Source organism: Lontra canadensis, unplaced genomic scaffold (genome assembly GCF_010015895.1).
Source record: "Lontra canadensis isolate GAN:19392208 unplaced genomic scaffold, GSC_riverotter_1.0 scaffold7, whole genome shotgun sequence".
NCBI classification, from domain to species: Eukaryota; Metazoa; Chordata; class Mammalia; order Carnivora; family Mustelidae; genus Lontra; species Lontra canadensis.
The window spans coordinates 22,259,769-22,280,435 of record NW_022631001.1 but is presented as its reverse complement, the minus strand read 5'-3'; the positions used below and the strand labels follow the sequence as shown (position 1 = coordinate 22,280,435).

The following is a 20,667-nucleotide window of genomic DNA, read 5'->3' as shown; positions in this document are numbered from 1 at the left end:
TGTTTTTATGAAGTTGTAAAAGGTCTTTATATATTCTGAGTACAAGTCTCTTGTCAGATATATCATTTATAAATATTTCTTCCCCTTTTTGAGTTGTCTTTCCACTTTCTGGATGGCATTACTTGCAACAAAAAGTTTTTAATTTTGATGAAGCCCTAGTTACCTATTTTTTCTATCGTTGCTTGTGCTTTTGTTATTTTATATAAGAAATCACCACGTAACCCAAGGTTACAAAAATTTACTTTTATGTAAACTAAGAGTTCTATAGTTTTAGTGCTTACATGTAACTCTATGATCCATTTTGAGTTAATTTAGTTTACTGTGGCAAAAGGAGTCTAATTTCATTCTTTTGCATATGGATATCCATTGTCACAGCACCATTTATTGAAAAGGCTATTTTTTTCCTATTGAATTGTCTTAGCATCCTTTTTGGAAATCAACTGACCAAAAACTTAACGGTTTGTATCTGGACTCTTCATTCTATTCCTATTAATCTACATGTTATCCTTATGCCAGTATTACACTCCCTCGATTAGTATAGATTTTTAGTACTGAAATTGGGAAGTGTGAGTCCTCCAACTTTGATCTTTTTCAAGATGGTTTTGGCTTTTTAAGGTCCCTTACATTTCCATGCATTGTTTTTATACTTGGGAAAATTTTGTTAGAAAGAGAGAAAGAACTTGCTGATGGTACTATGAAATCCATTTTGTTTTCTGAGAGTGATACTATGGCAGTGCACCTGTTTTCTTGGTCAGGTGAATTTTTCTCTCCTAAATTTTGTCCTGGTTGTGGTATTTTTTGTTTTGTTTTTTGTTTTTTTTTTTTGTTTTTTTCCACTGTTGATGAAAATGTGATGAAATGTGCAAGGTATTGAATTAGTCAAGACTTCATCTCCTGCCTTCAGTCACTTGGCTGAGTCAGGGGTTCTTTCCACAACACCCTCAGTTTTTTGTTTTTTTTTTTTAAATTTTTATTTATTTGACAGAGAGAGCACAAGCAGAGAGAGTGGGAGGTGGAGAAGCAGGCTCCCCGCTGAAAAGGGAGGCAGATGCAGGGTTTGATCCAGGACCCCAGGATCATGACCAGAGCTGAAGGCAGCTGCCTAATCAACTGAGTCACCCAGGTACCCCACAACACCCTAATTTTTTATTTAGTCCACGCAAAATGGTATCATACTCTACTTTTGTGGTCTCTATGCTGTTTTTATTGTAATTTCGTCAGCAAATCCCGTTTTTTTTTTTTTTTTTTTAAAGATTTTCCAAGTAAATTCTACACCTAGCATATGGGGCTTGAACTCACAATCCCAAGATCAGGAGTCACATGATTGTGACTGACTGAGTCACACTGACTGAGCCAGCCAGGTGCTCCAACTCCAGCAAATCACTTTTGAGTATGTATTTCTGCATGTTCACTTTGAAAATACAAATAGATGTGCACTTATTCATTTATAAGTTATATATACATGATTATTATACATACAGAAAACATTTTAGAGGCTGAGATTTTAAAAATGCTTAGAAGTAGAAGTTGTCCCACACTTCAATGCCTTTTACCCCTCTTGGATCTTTACTATTTATTTCAGCGTGTTCCAGCACCCAGCCTAGGGCCAGGTACATAGCAGAAGTTCAATGTCTGCTGTTCCAAAGAAAATCTTCAGATATCCTACTATATCTATTAATACACACTGCCTCTATTCCTAGGTTCTGCACCCTGAAAGTAAAGGTTTTGCATCTATCATCAGCTAGGGTCACTTTGCCCAGAGGCTGTGGGCACATCTCCCTTTGTTTTCTCTTTTACCTGTGATTGCAACTTAACTGACTAGTTCCTTTAGAAAATAGCAATTGTATCATCCTTAACTATGATCTTCATTTTAAACTGAATGGTCAGGCATGTCCTGGGTGCCTAGACCATAAAGAATGATCAGCAAGCTTTCTTATCCAGATGTATCACTGGAGAGGGTATGAACAAAGGGCAAGGGAGCTCTTGGGGGCGACAATTAGGAAGTGCTTCAGGAAGCTGGATTTTTTTTTTTTTTTTAAGATTTTATTTATTTTTGAGAGAGAGAGCAAGCATAACCAGGGGAGCGGCAGGCAGAAGCAGACTTCCCGCTGGGCAATGGGGGATCATGACCCCAGTCCGAGGGAGACAGGCTCAATCATCTGAGAGCCACCCAGGCACCCAGGAAGCTGGATTTTAAAGGGCCAGGGGGAGTCAGCCAAATAGAGAAGAGAGGAAGGCAGTTCCCCCTGAACAGCAGGGCCAAAGGCTGAGGTGGGAATGGACCCAGCACATTCTGAGCTAGGGAAGAATTTGAGTAATTGAGCGCAAGGGGCCGGAAAGGTTGCATCTGTGTTTTTAAGAGACCCCTCTGGCAGCGCTGTGTAGTGTTAGAATCTTGAGGCTGGAGTAGGGGAGGCTGTTAGTGCCTGGAGAGTAGGGCAACATTATAGGTAGCCTGTGGAAACCTCCGCATTGGAAGCCGAAACTGAACCAGCTTTAGGGCTTTGGCTGCATTCCTTTATTGGATCTCAACGCCCCTCTTTTTTTTTTTTTTTTTTTTGCTCCAGGGTTGTGGCCCTTTCCCTTTGTTCCCAAGAGACACTTACCTCTACCTTTATCAGAAAATCACTGTTTATTTCCTACAGTTCCCGGGGGCTGGGAGAGATCTGTTTCCGGGCTCCACTTGAGGCCTGCCCTCCAAGGAAGATACTAAGGTGCATCTCTGCACAGGTTTTATCAAGCCAGGGCGTGTGGAAGGCTACAACCCACCCCGCCCTCGTTAAAAATCAAACCACACGCGCACAGACACAGGGATAAAGGCTCAGACACGTCCAGACAGAGAAACGCCTCACGGTTATCAAGGAGCCCCTAACCTACAGCCAGGGGCGTGTCTGGGTGGGACAGGGAGCCCTGGAACCGTCGCCCCGCGGCCAGATCACAGGCCCGCCCCGGGAAGAAAGGGGCGGAGGAAAACCTCAGCGTCCTCGGGGTGGGCGGGGCGGCGGCCGGGCGCCGGCGGCCTGGCGGCGCCGGTGGGCGGGATCTCCCCGCCGGGTACTGCCGCTGACGGCGCCGGCCCCGCCCCTCGGGGGAGGGCGTGCGGGCGGCGAGTGCGGTGAGCGCGCGAGAAGGGCCCGAGCCGGCCTGGGAGCCTCCGGAGCCGAGTACAGCGAGTGGCGAGCGCTTGGGTGGTGGCGGCGGCAGCGTGCGCGATGGCTCCGGCCGCGGACCGCGAGGGCTATTGGGGTCCCACGACGTCCACGCTGGACTGGTGCGAGGAGAACTACGCGGTGACCTGGTACATCGCCGAGTTCTGTGAGTGCGGGCGCCAGCTCCCGGGCCTGAGGCGGGAGGCAGGGAGGGAGGGAGGGCGCGGGTCTGAGGGGAGACGCCGCGTGAGGAAGGCGGAGGGCGGACCTGGCCGCCAGGGGAGGCACCAGGCCTGGCCGGGGAGGTGGAGTGGGGAGCCCTGGCCTGGGGGCAGGAATGGGAGCGCTGCTGAAGAGGGGAGCGGACGGGGGAATCAGTGTGTCGGCTGAGGGGTGCCGGGGTCTGGACGGTTTGGGGGCGTTGAGTTTGGGGGAGTGGAAGAGAAGTGGGGAGCCCCCGCTGGACCTGAGGGGAGGCCTGAGGGGTAGGGCTGGGTGGGAATTCCTGCCGGAGTGGAGGAGTGGGGCAGGCTGGGGCGGCCTGAGCGGAGGTTGGGAGAGTGGACACTGCTCGTTATAATGAGGGCCCGGGACACCTGCTCCTACTGTTGCTGCCACCACCTTCGGCCTAAGGGCACAGGAGAAAGGAACAGATCCTAGCTTAGTCTTATCCCAACCGTGAAGAGTCCCAGGTTTTTCCCTTCCTCTTCGTCTGTTCTCGTTGGACCTCGTCGGTCCCCGCCAGGGAAGGTGCCAGACTCTCAAGAACACAAGGGACCAAGACCCTGCGCCACTCTGCCTCCTTTAAGACTACCTAAGGCTTAGGGTTCATCTGAAGACACTACTTCCATTGCTTGCACCTTCTGAGGACTTGGGGAACATCCTTCTCCAGCTGCTGCTCCTGACAGGCCCCAGTTGCCCCCGTGGGGGGTGCGGAGGTGGGGATGGGATGTGTGTGTGTATTTCGCCAGATTTTATTCCACTAGGCTAGGGGAGCACAGGAAAAATCTGCCACTTTTTAAAATGCAGTTTACTTTGGTTAAGTTTTGAGAGCACAGTGTTTTTGAGAGCACAGTGTTTGATCCTTCTTCTGGTACCTATCTCCTCTGGCAAAGTACGGAGCATTTTTTGGGCTATTTCTTCTTTTAATTGGATCCACTTTCTCAGGACACGAAGCAACTCTTCTTCTTCGCTAACCTACCCTTTGTTGGGTCCTTTCCTCAGGCATTTGTTTGGCTTTCTAGGAAAGAGGCAAGAGTTTCCTGCTAGCTGATCCTACCTCATTCTCTTCACAATGATTGACTAAATTAAAACAAAACAAAACAAAAAAACCTGAACTCTTTGTAGTGTTCAAGACTTTAAACCATTCCTTTTAAACCATGATTTAGGCTGAGAGTCACTTATCCAGAACTACTGGTTTAAAGTAATAATTTTTACGTAGTGATGGAAGTATAAGGGCAAAGGGATCATTTGTAGTGTAATTACTTGGCAGCCCATGTGTTGGCAAGGAAGCGCTTTACCAGTTTGATGTTAGGTCATGTTGGCAAGCCCATACGTGGTCCTGAGAAGGTCCATGAGAGGAAGAGACTTTAAACCATGCTTTCTGAACTGGAAATGTGTAATATGGAAAAGAGAAACTCAAGGGTCTTCAAATTTTGGATGGGCTGTCATATAGAGCAGTTTAACTTTCTTTATTTCTCACGAATGTGGAATTAGAGTGTATGGATGGAAACTAACGGTAGGGGAGAGATTTTGCTTCAACATAAGGAAACTTTTAAACCGAAGAATAATGGGATGGATTCAGGAGACATAGAGGTTCCTGAAAGTGTTGAAACAGACATTGCTCAACTAACTCACATGATTATTTTATGGAGAATTAATTGTTTAGTAAAGAAAAGGGGTTGACTTTAATTGGCCTTTAGGTCCTTTGCATATTTATGGGTGGATATAGGTAATAATGGCTCTTAGTTTAGAACCAAGGATTAGAATCAAGAGAAAACTGACAGTTAAGTCATGTGAGCCATGAGAGTGCAAGATACTTCAGTTCTGCCAGATAGCTCTGAGAAATGGGAAATGGCTTTTAGTCTTACCGTTCTCCGAGGAGGAAACTGAGCAGACTGCAGGGAGGGTTTTAACATAGGAATTGGGGTGCAAGAAGAGGGTAAGTGAATGTTGGTTGTTGTTTGCACGTGTACCTTTGGAGAAAATTATTGGGAGGAAGTTAAGGTCAAGTCTTCTTACCTAGGAGGCAGTGGATATCTATCATATTTTGGAGTATGAGAACTTGATCTTTGAAAAATACGCTGGTTAATAATGGTGTGTTTAAAACAAATGTAGTTTTGGGTGCCTGGGTGGCTCGGTTGGAGAGTCTGCCTTCAACTCAGGTTGTGATCCAGGGTCCACCGGCAGTCTGCTTCTCCCTCTCTCCTCTGCTCATGCTTTCTCTCTCACTATATTGCTCTCTCTCAAATAAATACATAAATTCTTTTTTTAAAAGATTTATTTATTTATTTATTTGACAGAGAGAGAGAGAAAGATATATCACAAGTAGGCAGAGAGGCAGGCAGAGAGAGGGGGAAACAGGCTCCCTGCTGAGCAGAGAGCCTGATGCTGGGCCTGATCCCAGGACCCTGAGACCATGACTTGAGCTGAAGGCAGAGGCTTAACCCACTGAGCCACCCAGGCACCCGATAAATTCTTTAATAAAAAAAAAAACCCAAATGGGGTGGGGTATTGGGTGAGCCTGGTAGTGGGTATTAAGGAGGGCACGTATTGCATAGAGCTCTGGGTGTGGTGCATAAACAATGAACCTTGAAACACTGGCAAAATATAATAAAATAAAATAATAAAAGAATATAGTTTAATCATTGTTATAATATTTACAGTAATGATACAAATATTAAAGATAAGAATGGAGATAATAGGCAAATCTAAGTGCTTACTATATTACCACACTTTGCTAAGCACTTCATCTATCTTCTCTCATTCTTTTTTTTCTTTTAAAGATTTATTTATTATTTTAGAGAGCGAGAGCAAAAGAGAGAGTGGGTGAGCACTCACTTGCATGTGGGGCGTGGGGGGAGGCAAAGGGAAAGGGAGAGAGAGAATCTTTTTTTTTTTTTAAGATTTTATTTATTTATTTGACAGAGAGAGATCACAAGTAGATGGAGAGGCAGGCAGAGAGAGAGAGAGAGAGAGGGAAGCAGGTTCCCTGCTGAGCAGAGAGCCCGATGTGGGACTCGATCCCAGGACCCTGAGATCATGACCTGAGCCGAAGGCAGCGGCTTAACCCACTGAGCCACCCAGGCGCCCAGAGAGAGAGAATCTTAAGTAGACTCCCTATTGAGCTTGGCTTGGGGGGTGCTCAGCAGTCTCAGACCCTGAGATCATAACCTAAGCCGAAATCAGATCAAGAGTCTGTAGCTCAATCTACTGGGCCACCCTCTTTAATTTTTTTAACCTAAGGTTGCAAAATGTGGTGTGGAAATAGTATTCAAGTTGAGGTCTGATTCTAAAGGTACTATATGCCATATTCTATCACATTTTCATTTTGTCCCTGTATGTAAGGGATGATGATAGATGAAAGAGTATACTATTGCAAAGGATAAATTGAATAATTATTCAAGAATCTTATCTTTTAGCATTAGGCTCTGTGTATTTTGAATAATAAAAAAATGAGTTTCTGGAATTGCGTGTTCAGATGTGGCAGCAGTTCTGAGTCACTGAAATACCTGAAAATTTGCCCTTTTATTTTTTAATATCACCCAAGATCAGTTCAAAATCTTCTTTTCTTCTTCCTCTTCTCTTTTTTCCCAAATTCCTTTTTTGCTTGAGCCTATTGTAAGGACAGGGGAAAAGGTAGAGTTGTTTTCTTAATTGTGAAATAATATATAAATATATAATATATATATAAATATATAATATATAAAATAATATATCCCTTGGTGTGGCAGAAGTTATAGGTACAGGCAGTCCTCACTCTTTATGGTAGTGACCATGCAACTTAAAATCTGGCCAAGTAGTCTTTCCTTTTTTGTTTTTTGTTTTTAAGATTTTATTTATGATGGAGAGAGAGGGCGAGAGGGAACACAAGCACGGTGGGGGTGGGGGGAGCTGGAGAAAGAGAAGCAGGCACCCCGCTGAGCAGGGAGCTGGATATGGGGCTTGAGACTAGGACTCTGGGATCATGACCTGAGCCAGAGACAGACGCTTAAGGGCTGAGCCATCCAGGTGCCCCCTGGCAAACTAGTCTTAATAATCAATGGGAAAAGTTACAGTTGTTCTGAGAACTTCCAATTTTTTTTTTTAAATGTCTCTTCAGAAACTCTGCTTTTTTTTTTTTCTTAAAGATTTTATTTATCTATTTGACAGACAGAGATCACAAGTAGGCAGAGAGGCAGGCAGAGAGAGAGGAGGAAGCAGGCTCCCCACTGAGCAGAGAGCCCGATGCGGGGCTTGATCCCAGGACCCTGGGATCATGACCTGAGCCGAAGGCAGAGGCTTTAACCCACTGAGCCACCCAGGCGCCCCAGAACTTCAAAATTTTTTGTCAAACACCATAATCCCTCTTATTGTTGGTTATAAATTAGAAAAATGAAAAAATAGCAAAACTATTATTTAGTACTCTGTAACTTAAAACATTAAAAACACTGATAATTAAAATGTGTTATTTCTTTGTACAAAAAGTTACCAGAAGTAGTTTGAACAGTGCTGGCTTTCTTGTCATGTAACATGTGATGTGGAATGAGTGATTTTTCTATGCCTTAATGAATTGTCATTCTCCTTTCTAAATTTGGTTCAGCTTCAACATTTTACTCTTTGCACTTTCAATATTGTGAAATATCTCTGAGAGTTCTTCTAATGCAGAGTTTTTTTGCTGGCATCATTTCTTCTGGTCCCTCTTCATCCTTTTCTCACAACCACTTTTTTCATTTATGTTAGTAAGTTTGCCTTCAAGTTAGTCTGGCTGTTTATCTAGAGTCCCTCAGATGGCAGCAGTCAACATCATCGTTGTCAGCTAATTCTTTGATAACTGTTTATGTGTGATTGGAATTTTACTTCCAACATTATCACTTTTTGTTTCTTTGCTACACTTTCATCATTGTTGGCTATTTCCATTTTTTGCTTATTCATTTTTGTAAAATGTCACATACGTTCATTACCAGGAGACAAGGAGGCAACTCAGCTACACATTTGGCTGTCTGTACATGAACTGAATAACAAAGTGCAGTGAATAATCACCAGCAGTTTTTACCTTAATTTTTTGAAAAGATTTTATTTACTAATTTATTTTGAGAGAGAACGTACCTGCAAGGGGGTTGGAGGGAGGGGCAAAGGGAGAGGGAGAGAATCACAAGCAGACTCCCCACTGAACACGGAGCCTGATGCAGGATTCGATCTCACAACCTGCAGATCATGACCTGAGCCGAAATCCTGAGTTGGATGCTTAACTGACTGCACCACCAAGGAGCCCTTCAAACCACTTTTCAGACTTAGATCTATAGTTAGTCATTAGAGCTTAGTAATGCTTGAAGGCAAAGAGCATTTTGATGTCTCATCTTGGCTTAGTATTTACCTGTGTTGTCCAAGATATTAACTAGGCAGAATTTTCATTTGGTAGCACATATTGGAAGAAAGGATAGTTTTTTTTTTTTTTTTAATGGAACAGTAATTGGTATATGGGTAAATAAGAAGAATGAATACCTCAAACGGTAATTTGCTGAACTTTACTAAGCCAGAATACATAGAATAGTGAACATTTAAATGAAAGTCTTGGGATGCCTGGAAGGCACAGTTGCTTAAGCATCTGCCTTCAGCATGGGTTATGATCCCAGGGATCATGGGATCGAATCCAGCATCTGGCTCCTTGCTCAGTGGGGAGCCTGCTTCTCCCTCTGCCTGTCTGTCTCTCTCCCTGACAAATAAATAAAATCATTAGAGAAAATAAATGAAAATTATTTTCTTGCCAGTGCGTTATTAGCTCTGGTTAAATTTTTAAATTTTTTTTTTTTAATTTTTAAGTTTTAATTCCTTTGATTTTGGGTTTACCCTATTCCTTTGCCAACTGTTTCTCCCTTAGTGGGAAAAAAAAACCCGACCTGGAGAGTTTTAGGTAGTGCAAAAGAGCATTTTAAAAGAAGTGGAGACATGGAGAAACATTTTAGGTCTGGCAAAATGATAGAGCCCAAAAGAGACGGAAGAAACATTAAATAGTGACACAAAAGTCCTACATATATACTGCGGGGAAAGTTCATGGTATAATGACTGGGAGCCAGGATCAAGATTCCTGTCTGAACTTTGCTCAGTTGAATGTTGTGACTCTGGGCAAATCACTTAGTCATTGTTTGTATCGGCTTATTTTCTATAACATGAGAATAATGATATCTAAGAGGGTTAGGAGAATTAAATGGCATGGTATGTGTGAAAGTGCACAGTCAGGTGAAGTGCCTGGCCAATACAAGGTGCTCAATAAATATTAGTTGAATTGGAATCTAGTCAAAATAAGTCTAAAAAGTAAATCATACTGTGTTATAGTTGTGGCCTCCTCATCTGTATGTGTAAACTTGGCTAGGCTATCATATCCACTAATTTAATTAGATACTAATCTAGGTGTTTCTGTGAAGGTATTTTATAAATGTTGTCAACATTTATCAGTTGATTTTAAGTAAAGATTATTCTCAGTGATGTGGGTGGGCCTCATCCAGTCAGTTGAAAGGTTAAACTTTTGGGGGAGAGGTCTCTTCCTTGACTTACTTGACTCCTCACTTTAGCGGACCTTTCCTCTCTTCTCTTTTCCTCCCTTTCATCTTTTTTTTCATTTGTTTGCATATATTGAAAATATACCAGAATTTGTAGATGTTTTCAATGGGATTGCTTTTGCACATGATGTTCCCTTGTCATTTGTAGCTACATTCACTCAGTGGATACCTCTTTAAACCTTGAGTGATTACTCCTTACAGGGTTGGGTGCTTCTCTTTCCCTTAGAAGACTTTAAAAAAAACTTTTTTTTTTGTTTTGTTTTAAAGATCTTATTTATTTATTTGACAGAGAGAGAGATCACAAGTAGGCAGAGAGGCAGGCAGAGAGAGTAGGGGAAGCAGGCTCCCTGCTGAGCAGAGAGCCCAATGTGAGGCTTGATCCCAGGACCCTGAGATCATGACCTGAGCCGAAGGCAGAGGCTTAAACCACTGAGCCACCCAGGTGCCCCTAAAAAAGGCTTCTTTAAAGAAAATTATTCACTTGATAGAGAGCCTGCATGTGTGCGAGAGGAGGGAGGAGCAGAGGGAGAGGGATAAGCAGACTCTCTACTGATCGTGGAGCCTGATGTGGAGCTTGATCTCACAACCCTGAGATCATGACCTGAGCGGAAATCAGGAGTCAGACACTTAACAGACTGAGCCACCCAGGTACCCCTCCCTTCGAGGACTTTTTATTAACTGAAGGATAAAGGCCAAATTCTAACATGGCATGAAAACTCCTTTTTTTTTTTTTTTTAGATGAATATTTTCACAACAGTCAAGAATTTTGTAGTGAATATCTGTTGCCTAGATTCTATTTTAACATTTTATTATGCTTGTTTTATACTTTTTTTTTTTAAGGTTTCATTTATTTGACAGAGCACAAGCAGGGAGAGCAGCAGGCAGAGGGAGAGGGAGAAGCAGAACCTGGGATCATGACTTGAGCCAAAGGCAGCTGCTTAACTGACTGAGCCACTGAGGTGCCTCATGCTTGTTTTAGTGCATATCTGTCCATTTACCCATTCTTCTGTCAATTCACTTTATTTTTGATACATTTCAAAGTAAATTACAGACATCTTACACTTTCCCCTAAATCCTTTAACATGCCTATCATCAGTTCAATTCTTTTTTTTTTTTTTTTTAAGATTTTATCTATTTACGAGAGAGAGAGCATGAGAGAGACAGTGGGCATGGGCGGGGGAGGGAAAGGAAAAGGGAGAGGGAGAAGCAGACTCCCTGCTGAGCAGGGACCCTGGGATCATGACCAGACTTGATCACAGGACCCTGGGATCATGACCTGAGCCGAAGGGCAGACGATTAACTGACTGAGCCACCCAGGTACCCTTAAAGATCAATTCTTTGTGGGTTTTCTTTGGATGTAAAATTTATATTTGATGTTATGCACAAATTTTATGGTATATTTGCTGAATTTTAACAAGTGCATACATTTGTGTAACCAAAACCTCTATTAGAATATGGAACTTTACTATCAAGGAAGAAAGTTCCTCATGCCTCTTCCCTGTTAATCCTCAGCTTCACCTTCCCCTTCTCTCTAGGGCAGCCACTGTTGTGATGTTCCTCCCCCCACCATAGATTAGATGTATCTGTTCTGAAACAATATAAGTGGAATCATGCAGTATTTACTGTTTGGTATAAGACTTCTTTCATTCAGTGTATGGTTTTTGAGATTTCACCAATGTTGTTGCAAGTTTTGATAGTTCCTTTTTATTGCTAAGTGGTATTCCATTATATGAATATTCCATAGTCTATCAGTTTTCCTATTGCTGAACACCTGGCTTTTTTCAGGTTTTGGCAATTATAAATAAAGCTGCTATGAACATTCTTGCACAAGTTGTCTTGTGGAAATATATTTTCATTCTTATAGGTAAATAGTCAGGATTAGAATAAATGGGTCAGAGGGTTAATTGTGTGTTCAATTTTATTAGGAACTGCCAGATCTTTACTCAAAGTGGTTTTACATAGTGTTTTACATTCACAGCATTTCATCCACTTCCTCACTAACATTTCATGTGTCTTCAATTTTCACCATTCTCTTAGTTATGTAGTTTTTTAACTCATTATGGGATCTGGTGTTTTCTAAACTTTTTAGTCTTTGTTCTTCCTTTTCCCTATAATTCCTGCTTTCCTTGAATATACTATACTCTTGCCAAAACATTGTTTATGTATTATGTTTATATTTTGGTGCACTTTTTTTTTTTTTTTTTGGTGCACTTTTCATTGTTTGTGTTCTTCCCATGAGAGATAATAGTAAATGGTTTTTTAAAGCCATGAAGTTTGGGAGGTGGCTTATTATTCAGCAATAAGTAACTGAAATAGTGTCTAAAGTTGAGGTTTTTTTTTTTTCTTTTTTAAAGATTTTACTTATTTATTTGACAGAGATCACAAGTAGGCAGAGAGGCAGGCAGAAAGAGGAGAAAGCAGGCTCCCTGCTGAGCAGGGAGCCCAATGTGGGGCTTGATCCCAGGATCCTGGTATCATGACCTGAACCCAAGGCAGAGGCTTTAACCCACTGAGCCACCCAGGCACCCCTAAAGTTGAGTTTTGAGCAATTTTGATTTCCTGTTGTGTAAACTCAGAGTATGCCAAATCACACCATACATTTTATTCTTAGAGGATGAAACTTTAAAAATAATAATAAAGTTTAATATAGGCCCTCTCTTTGAAAATTTCAGAGAATTTTTATAAGCATCATTTTATTTATCCCTATAATGCACTCATAAGACTCAAAAGAGGCATTTTACCCAGTGAAAATAAATAAGTACTTTAAGGTTGAAATAATTCAGTTGCATGACTGGAAAAATTTTTGACGCATTATAGGTGTGAACTCTATCTTAAAGTTCTTTAACTTTTCAGAGCAAGCTGCTTTTAACAGCAAGAGGAAAGACTGAATGGACTCAAAACAGAACTCTTAACATTGCACTTGTTAAAATCTTGATACTGCTGTAAAAACTGTCTTATGGCTGGAATTCATTCATTTCTACAAAACAATAAGGAGACATTCTAGGTAAGATAGTCTTCGCAAATGAAATATTACAGTTTGAGGCTATTTTACCTTCTGGGTAGCAATTCTTCCACACCCCCACCCCGTTTTTAAAGTAGACAGGAGGACAGTCTGGTTTTGTTGTCTGATATCCATTTGATCCCTGGAATTCCTTTAGTTAGTTTTGCCAATTAGATGTTCAGTGTTCTTTTACTACTCTAGAAATATCCAACTTAGGTTAAGTGTCTCAGTTAAGTGTCTGCCTTTGGCTCAGGTCACGCACAATCCTGGGGTCCTGGGATTGTGCCCTGCATCTCCCATCTCAGGCTCCCTGCTCAGCAGGGAGTTTGCTTCTCCCTCTCCCTTTCCCCTGCTTGTTTTCTCTCTCTCTGTCTCTGTCAAATAAATAAAATCTTAAAAAAAAAAAAGAAACGTCCAACTTAAAGCTTGACAAAGAGAATTATGACCTTGATAAAGGAGGACTGTTCTTTTTTTAAAGAGCATTTATTAAATAAACATTTAGCCCCCTCTTTGCCTTTTCTTCATCCCATTTCTTCCTTTTTCTCCAGAGATAACCACTATCCTTAGTTTATTGTTTATCATTTCCTAGCTTTTCACCATATGCATTTCTAAAAATACACTGTTTAGGTTTCCTTATTTTATAGTCTATATAAGTGGAATTGTACTGTGTATGTGTGTGTTTATTCTTCAACTTGCTTTTCTCAATTATGTATCATCCTTGTTCCCAAGAATTATCTCTGTTGATGGGTTTAGATATAGTTCATTTATTTTTACTCTTTAGAATTCTACTGTATGAATATGTTGGTTTATCCATTCTTCAGGTTATGGATGTTTTTTGTTTTCAGGTTTTGGCTATTACAAATAATGTTATAACCTTCTTGTACATGTTCTAGTATACACAAATTAAGAGTTCTTGTATATATTGACAAGTATAATGGTTAGATTGTAGGGCATGCCCATATTCAACTTTTACTTTTAGAAGATCAGAAGTTCTCATGTTTTTTTGTCTCATAACCTCTTTTATACATTTGAAAAATTATTGAGGACCCTGAAGAGCTCTGTGAGTTAAATCTTTTGGTATTTACTATATTAGAAGTTAAAACTAAAAAGATTTAAAAGGCTCTCTCTGGCAAATAAATAAATAAAATCTTAAAAAAAAAAATTCGTTTTTTCATTTTCTTTTTCTACCCAGAAGTAGAAATACTGGATTTTATGGCATTTCTATTTTTAATTTTTGGAGGAACTTCCATACTGTTTTCTGTAGAGGCTGCACCAGTTTACATTCCTACCAGGAGTGTGAGGGTTCCCTTTTCTCTGTATCTTCCCCAACACTTGTTATTTCTTGTCTTTCTGATATTAGCCATGCTGACTGGTATGAGGTGATAATCTCATTGTTTTGATTTGTATTTTTCTGATGGTTAGTGATGTTGAGAGTCTTTTCATGCATCTGTTGGCCATTTATATGTCTTCTGTGGAGAAATGTCTGTTCAGGTCTTCTTCCCATTTTTTAATTGAATTGTTTGGGGTTCTTTGGATTGAGTTGTGTGAGTTTTTAAATATATTTTGGATATTAACCCCTTATCAATACATCTTTTGCAAATATCTTCTTTCATTATTAGGTTGCCTTTTCATTTTGTTGATGGTTTCCTTTGCTGTGCAAGAAAACTATACATAATTACAGTGTATGATTTGCTAAATTTTGACAGATGTACTCCTGTGAACCCATCACCACAATCAAAATTTAAATATACTCATCATCCCAAAGAGTTTTCTTGTGCACCTTTGTTGCTTCATTGGTTGTTTCAGGTAGGAGGGTAAATATGGTCCTTATTACTCTTAGGTGGACATGTAAATCCTGTTTACAGCCTATATTTCTTGTTATTGCCTTCTGTAAGAAGTCTTCCTTAATTATTTGGTAAACATGCTGTGTAGGTATCTTCATAAAATTGCTCTACCAACTATGAGACTAGTACAAAGCCATGCGTACCATCAGTAAATGGTTTACTTCTTTAAGAGATTGGACAAAAATAACGGCACTAATTCTAAAAATGACCTGAAATTTAAGTTGTATATTTGTGAATTTCTGCTTTAAAATCTATTTTGTTCCTTTTGCCTGGCCTATTTTTTACCCAGGCTTTTTTTTTTACTGTCAGCTATTATGTGCCCTTATGTTTAAGGTGTTTATCCTATAAAGCAGATAACTGTTTCTTTTATTGTTAAAATTCAGTCTTATTTTCTGCTTTCTGTGACTACTGATATATTTTTATTTCCACCCTTTTTAAAAAAAAAGATATTTATTTATTTGACAGAGAGCAAGAGAGAGCACAAGCAGGGAGAGCAGCAGGCAAAAGGAGCGGGAGAGGCAGGCTCCCTGCTGAGCAGGGATGTGGGGCTCAATCCCAGGACCTTGGGATCATGACTTGAGCTGAAGGCAGATACCCAACCGACTGAACCACTTGGGCATCCCATATTTCCACCCTTTTTTATAATGCTTTTTATTCTACATCTATATTTCTTGCCTTCTTTTGGCAGTGATAGGTTTTTAAATTTCTTTCTCCCCTCTACAGTTTGGAAGCTATTGGTTTGTTCTAGTTCTGGTATTTATTTAAGTATGTTTTTAATACATGTTTGACTTAAAGTCCAAACTTATTTCTTCTCTCATTTTAGGTAATTGAAAGAAGCTACTTTAACTTTGTGTATGCTCCTCCTAACTTACATGTCATTTATTTATTTATTTGCCAGAGATAGAGTAAGAGAGAGCAAGTGCATCTTATTCAGTATGTAATTCCACCTTGGATTAGTCTTTGCTGCATAACAAATTTCTACTTATGTAATGGCTTAAAGTAACACATATTTCTAGTTTCACGTTTTCTATGGCTTAAGAGTGTGGGCCTGGCCTAGCTGGGTCATTTGTTTAGAGATTCACAAGGCTGCAATCAAGGTGTTGGTGGGGGCTGTGGTCTCATCTGAAGCTTGAAGAGGGAAGCCTTTACTAGCAGAATTTGGTTCCTGGTGGTTGTTGGATTGAGGCTTCGATTTCTTGCTGGCTTTTGGATGGAGGCTACTCTTAGCTCCTGGAACCTGTGCTTGGTTCCTTGTTACATGAGATCCCCAGAATAGGCAGCTCAACAGTGTGGCAGCTTGCTTCTTCAATGCCAGCAAGGGAGTAAGAGACTCCAACAAGATGGGTGCTGCAATCTCATATAATATTATCACATACATGTAATTATGTATATCTCATCATCTTGCTATATTCTGTTGGTTAGAAGCAAGTCACTAGTTCTGCCTACAGAGGAAGGGAGGGAGGGAGTTACACAAGGGCTTGGATACTAGGAGGTAAGGATTCTGGTGGCCACTTTATTAATTAATTAAATTATTTATTAGAGAGAGAGAGCAAGCAAGTGAGGGGGGCATGGTGGGGAGGGGCAGAGGGAAAGTCTCAGGCAGATTCCTCACTGAGCTTAGAGCCCCACAGGGGGTTGAATTACATGCCCCCAAGATTAGGACCCAAGTTGAAACCAAGAGTTGGACACCCAACTGACAGTACCACCCAGGTGCCCTATTTATTTAAAAAAAATATTTTTTAAATTTCTTATATAGAGAGCATGTACATAAGCACGGTGAGGGGCAGAGGGTGAAGGGGAGGGAGAGGGACAAGCTGACTCTGGCTGTGTGCAGAGTGGCTGCTCTGTTGGATCCCATGGCCCCCTGAGATGAAGACCTAAGCCAAGACCTGAGCCCAAAGAAAGTTGCTGGTTAACTGACTGAGCGACCCCAGCGCCCCCTGGTGGCCACTTTAGAATATGCCTGTCACAAACCTTCTGTTTATACTTCCAGAGGAGGTAATTGTTTTTATTGTTTTATTTGTTTTCTCTTTTAAACTAGATCACTATGGAACAACTTTCTTACTGTTTTCTGTGCTACTGGGTGGTTGCTTTTCTGTTTCATTTAACTACTGAGTAGGTAGTCCCTCAAGCATTTCATGTAGATGATCTCAGATCCAGTTCCCATCCTTTCATGGTCCAGTGCCTTATCTCTTATTCCTTTGTGAGCATTTGAAATTCTACTTTCTATGATAATGAGACAGCCAATTCACTGCCCTACCTCTTTGTCTTTGTAGAACAGTCATACTGATTTTCTTGGTTCTTAGTTTTTCCTTCTGGGAATTACCTTTAGTCTTTTGGGAGTTGAATTGTGCATTGAAAAATATATTATTAAACTTTATCCAGCATGTCTAGGTGTTTGTAAGAGAGGATTTTTGGGGTGTCTGCCATATTGCTTAATAGCTATTTCTTTATTTTAGCTAACTATTTATACATTTCAATACTAGAAATGCTATTAACTAAATAAAAATGTGTGCTTACAGATATATAAGATAAGAACTTCAGATAGTGAGTATTGGCACATGTGCAATATAGAGTTGAGAAGTATAATGGATAAAGACTTTCACAAACTGGCTGTTGATGACTTTTCTGATGTAATCTCTTGCCTTTCTAAACACTTGCACTTTATACTTCAGCAATATAATTCAGCTTTTATTTCCTCAAGCACAGAATGCAGCTTCATAGTTTCCTGTGTTTGCATACATTATTCTTTCCGATCTGGAATGTCCTGCTTTATCTCTCTCATCTCTCTTTACTTGGTTAATTCAGCCTTTTACATTTTTTTCTTTCACATTCGTTTTTTCTCTTTAGCATTTTAAATTATTATATTTTTCATTTCTAAAGGCTTTCTTTTAAAAATCTACCTGACAATTTCTGATAGTTTTTTAGTTTTTTTTTTTTTGCTTTCTTTTATTTCCTTAAACATATCAAACATTTAATATCTTATATCCATTAATTCAATATCTTTCATCTTTGTTTCTGTTGCTTGTTTTGCTGTTCTTCTTTTATGGCTCTGTGTTTCCTTATGTGCTCTTATGATTTTTTTTTGTGTGTGTGTGCTCTTATGATTTTTGATGATTTCATTTTTCTGTAGACTTGGGAAGTCTTTGAGACCATGTAAAGTCAATAAAAGGAGGGGCCCTAGGATCTTGTTCATTGCTGTATCCCAGGTTTGTTACAGTGTTTACTATATGAGACTTTCTGCAAATATTTATTGAATGAATGATGTGTATACGTTTCACAGAGTATTGTAATTATAAATATGTCTATATTCTATATTTAAAAAACTTTTCAGCTTTAACTCAGTATCCATAGCACTTAGCACAATATCTTAATATAGATTAAGTTCTCAGTAAATGTTGTGGGTTAAACCAGTGAGAAATTGCTTGGCATATTCTGCCCATTGTAATCTATAAAATAAAAAAGATTTATTTTTCCTTTGTTGTCATTTGAAGCCATTACTAGTGGAGATAAAGAAATGATGAATCAACTCAGATAACCAGTAGTATATCTTGATCATGATTGATTAAAGCAGAACCTTTTTCCAGACTGAACTACAAAACCAAAACTTTTTTTAAGTTTATTTATTTAAATAATCTCTACACTCAACTTGGGGCTTGAACTCACTATCCCAAGATCAAGAGTTGCATGCTCTTCTAATTCAGCCAGCCAGGCACCCCTAAAACCAGAACTTTCGAAGTCCGGTGTCACTGAAGGCTGATCATATTATCAACCATCCAAGTACTTAACTGATTTCAGGGCATTGTGAATATAGAAGTATTCAACAAATATTTACTAAATATCTACTATACATATAGTACTTTGTAATGTTGTATGATGGATTTTTTTTTCCCCAGTAGATTATGTGCTATGTGAGGTATAAACTTAAAGTTGTGAAAAGGTGACTAGCAGAAAAGATAAGTGATTTGTTTCAGCAGTGAAAGAATTGCCTTAAGACAGTATCATTTCTTTAGTCATAATGGATCACAGATTAATAAATTCATTTTTTTTTTAATTTTTAAAAGATTTTGTTTATTTATTTATTTGACAGAGAAAGACACTGGGAGAGAGGGATCACAGGCAGGGGGAGTGGGAGAAGGAGAAGCAGGCTTCCAGCTGAGCAGGGAGCCCGATGCGGGGATCGATCCCAGGACCCCGGGATCATGACCCAAGCTGAAGGCAGACACTTAACGACTGAGCCACCCAGGCACCCCCAGATGAATAAATTCTATAGACGTTCAGATGAGTCTAGTATAATTGCCAGAATTACATGGCTCGTTTGGTCCTTAAGATTTATTAGGATAGACCAACGCTTATGATTGTGTCTCTCTTACTGTCTTTCCCTTTTCTTTTTCTTTTTCTTTTTCTTTTCTTATGTTGTGGTATTAGGAACATAGCTTATTAAAGAGCAAATGACATGAGTTAATCTAGATCTTCCCACTTGGGAGCAATATGACACTAGGAAAATTTCTTAATCTTGCCAGATATGTAAAATAAGAATGATAAGCTCACAAGGTGATATTTTATATTAGAAAGATTATGTAAATTAGGTCACTAGTTTGGTTCCAGGCATATAAACTCAATAGATACTAGTACTCTTCTGCTTTATTCTTTTTCTTTTATTACATAATTTGTGTGATTTTTTTTCACTATTTCATTCTCATCCTTTTAAATAAAATAAAAAGTCAACTTTAAAATAAAGTCAGTATTCAGATTAAAGGTTATAATGGAAAAGACCATACAAATACTCCAGTTATATGTATGTATGGGTGTAAGAGCATTGCTGTTTTGGTTGGATCACAGAGAAACCTTTGTTTGCTACATGGGACACTTGTCTTGGCTGACCTATCTCATTTTCTCTGGTTTTCTTTAAAGCAGTTTTTTTCAGACATTTAAAAGCTGACACTTGGGCAGTGAATACCCTAAAAAAAAGTCTTGTTCCAGTGGAAATTGACCCAAAGTTATTTGGGTAGAACTAGAACAGTTCTTCGGGGGCAGGATGAGGGAGAGGGAAAGAGAGAATGTTAAGCAGGCCCCATGCCCAGTGTGATGAGGGGCTTGAGCTGAAATCAAGAGTCTGATGCTTAACTGACTGAGCCACCCAGTTGCCCCTAGAACAATTCACTTGAGAGATTTGGGAATTCAAAAAATTAAAAAACTTGTATTTTATAGTCTTTAAGTTTTTCCCTACTGCTTAGGAATTTGATTTAAATTAAATGCTGTTTAAGACATTAAGTTAAATGAAATAAATTCATAAACTTATATTTTACTTAATGTTAAGTTCTGTTGGAGCAAGTATTTAGTTGCTTACGGTCTTAAAGAATGAGATAACTGAACATTAACAACTAATTACACATTTTCAAAAACAATTCCTCAACTCAGATAGCTTTTCATGTTTAGGAAATGCATATCTCAGTGATTTGTTTTCATTATTCATATTGATTTGGAAGCTGACCAAAAGAAATGAATTATTTTTATTTCATTTTCCAGAAAACTTTGAAATTACCAGGAAGTTAAAGATATATAATTAAATAAATATTTAAGAAATATATTTATAACCATTAATTAGAATAAAATCACTAAGACATTTAAATTACTTTATTTTACTTTAAATTCTAAATTATTCATAATTATTATGATAAAATAAGAAAATGTTTTACTTAATTTTTTTTCACTTTGTGGATTTTTTTTCTTTTTTAAGATTCACTTATCCACTTTAGAGAGAGAGCGAGGGCATCGAGGGGCAGAGGGAGAGGGAGAGAGAAACTTAGCAGACTCCTCGCTGAGCTTGGAGCCCAACATGGGACTCCATCTCACAACCCTGAGATGACGACCTGAGCCAGAGCCAGGGGTTGGATACTTAACTGACTGCACCA

General features: G+C 39.5%; 1 protein-coding gene across 3 annotated transcripts in view; it reads left to right on the top strand.

Annotated features, from left to right (window-relative positions):
- The first annotated feature begins 3,094 nt into the window (after positions 1 to 3,094).
- The window catches only part of ACER3 (alkaline ceramidase 3), a 162,325-nt gene continuing 144,752 nt past the window's right edge, over positions 3,095 to 20,667 (top strand). Inside the window, exon 1 of one of the 3 annotated variants that reach the window (XM_032853005.1) lies at positions 3,095 to 3,315. In XM_032853005.1, the coding sequence (XP_032708896.1) occupies positions 3,213 to 3,315 (103 nt within the window). In that variant the 5' untranslated portion in view covers positions 3,095 to 3,212. The remainder of the gene's footprint in view (positions 3,316 to 20,667) is intronic. The other 2 variants (XM_032853004.1, XM_032853006.1) reach the window with 2 other exon arrangements.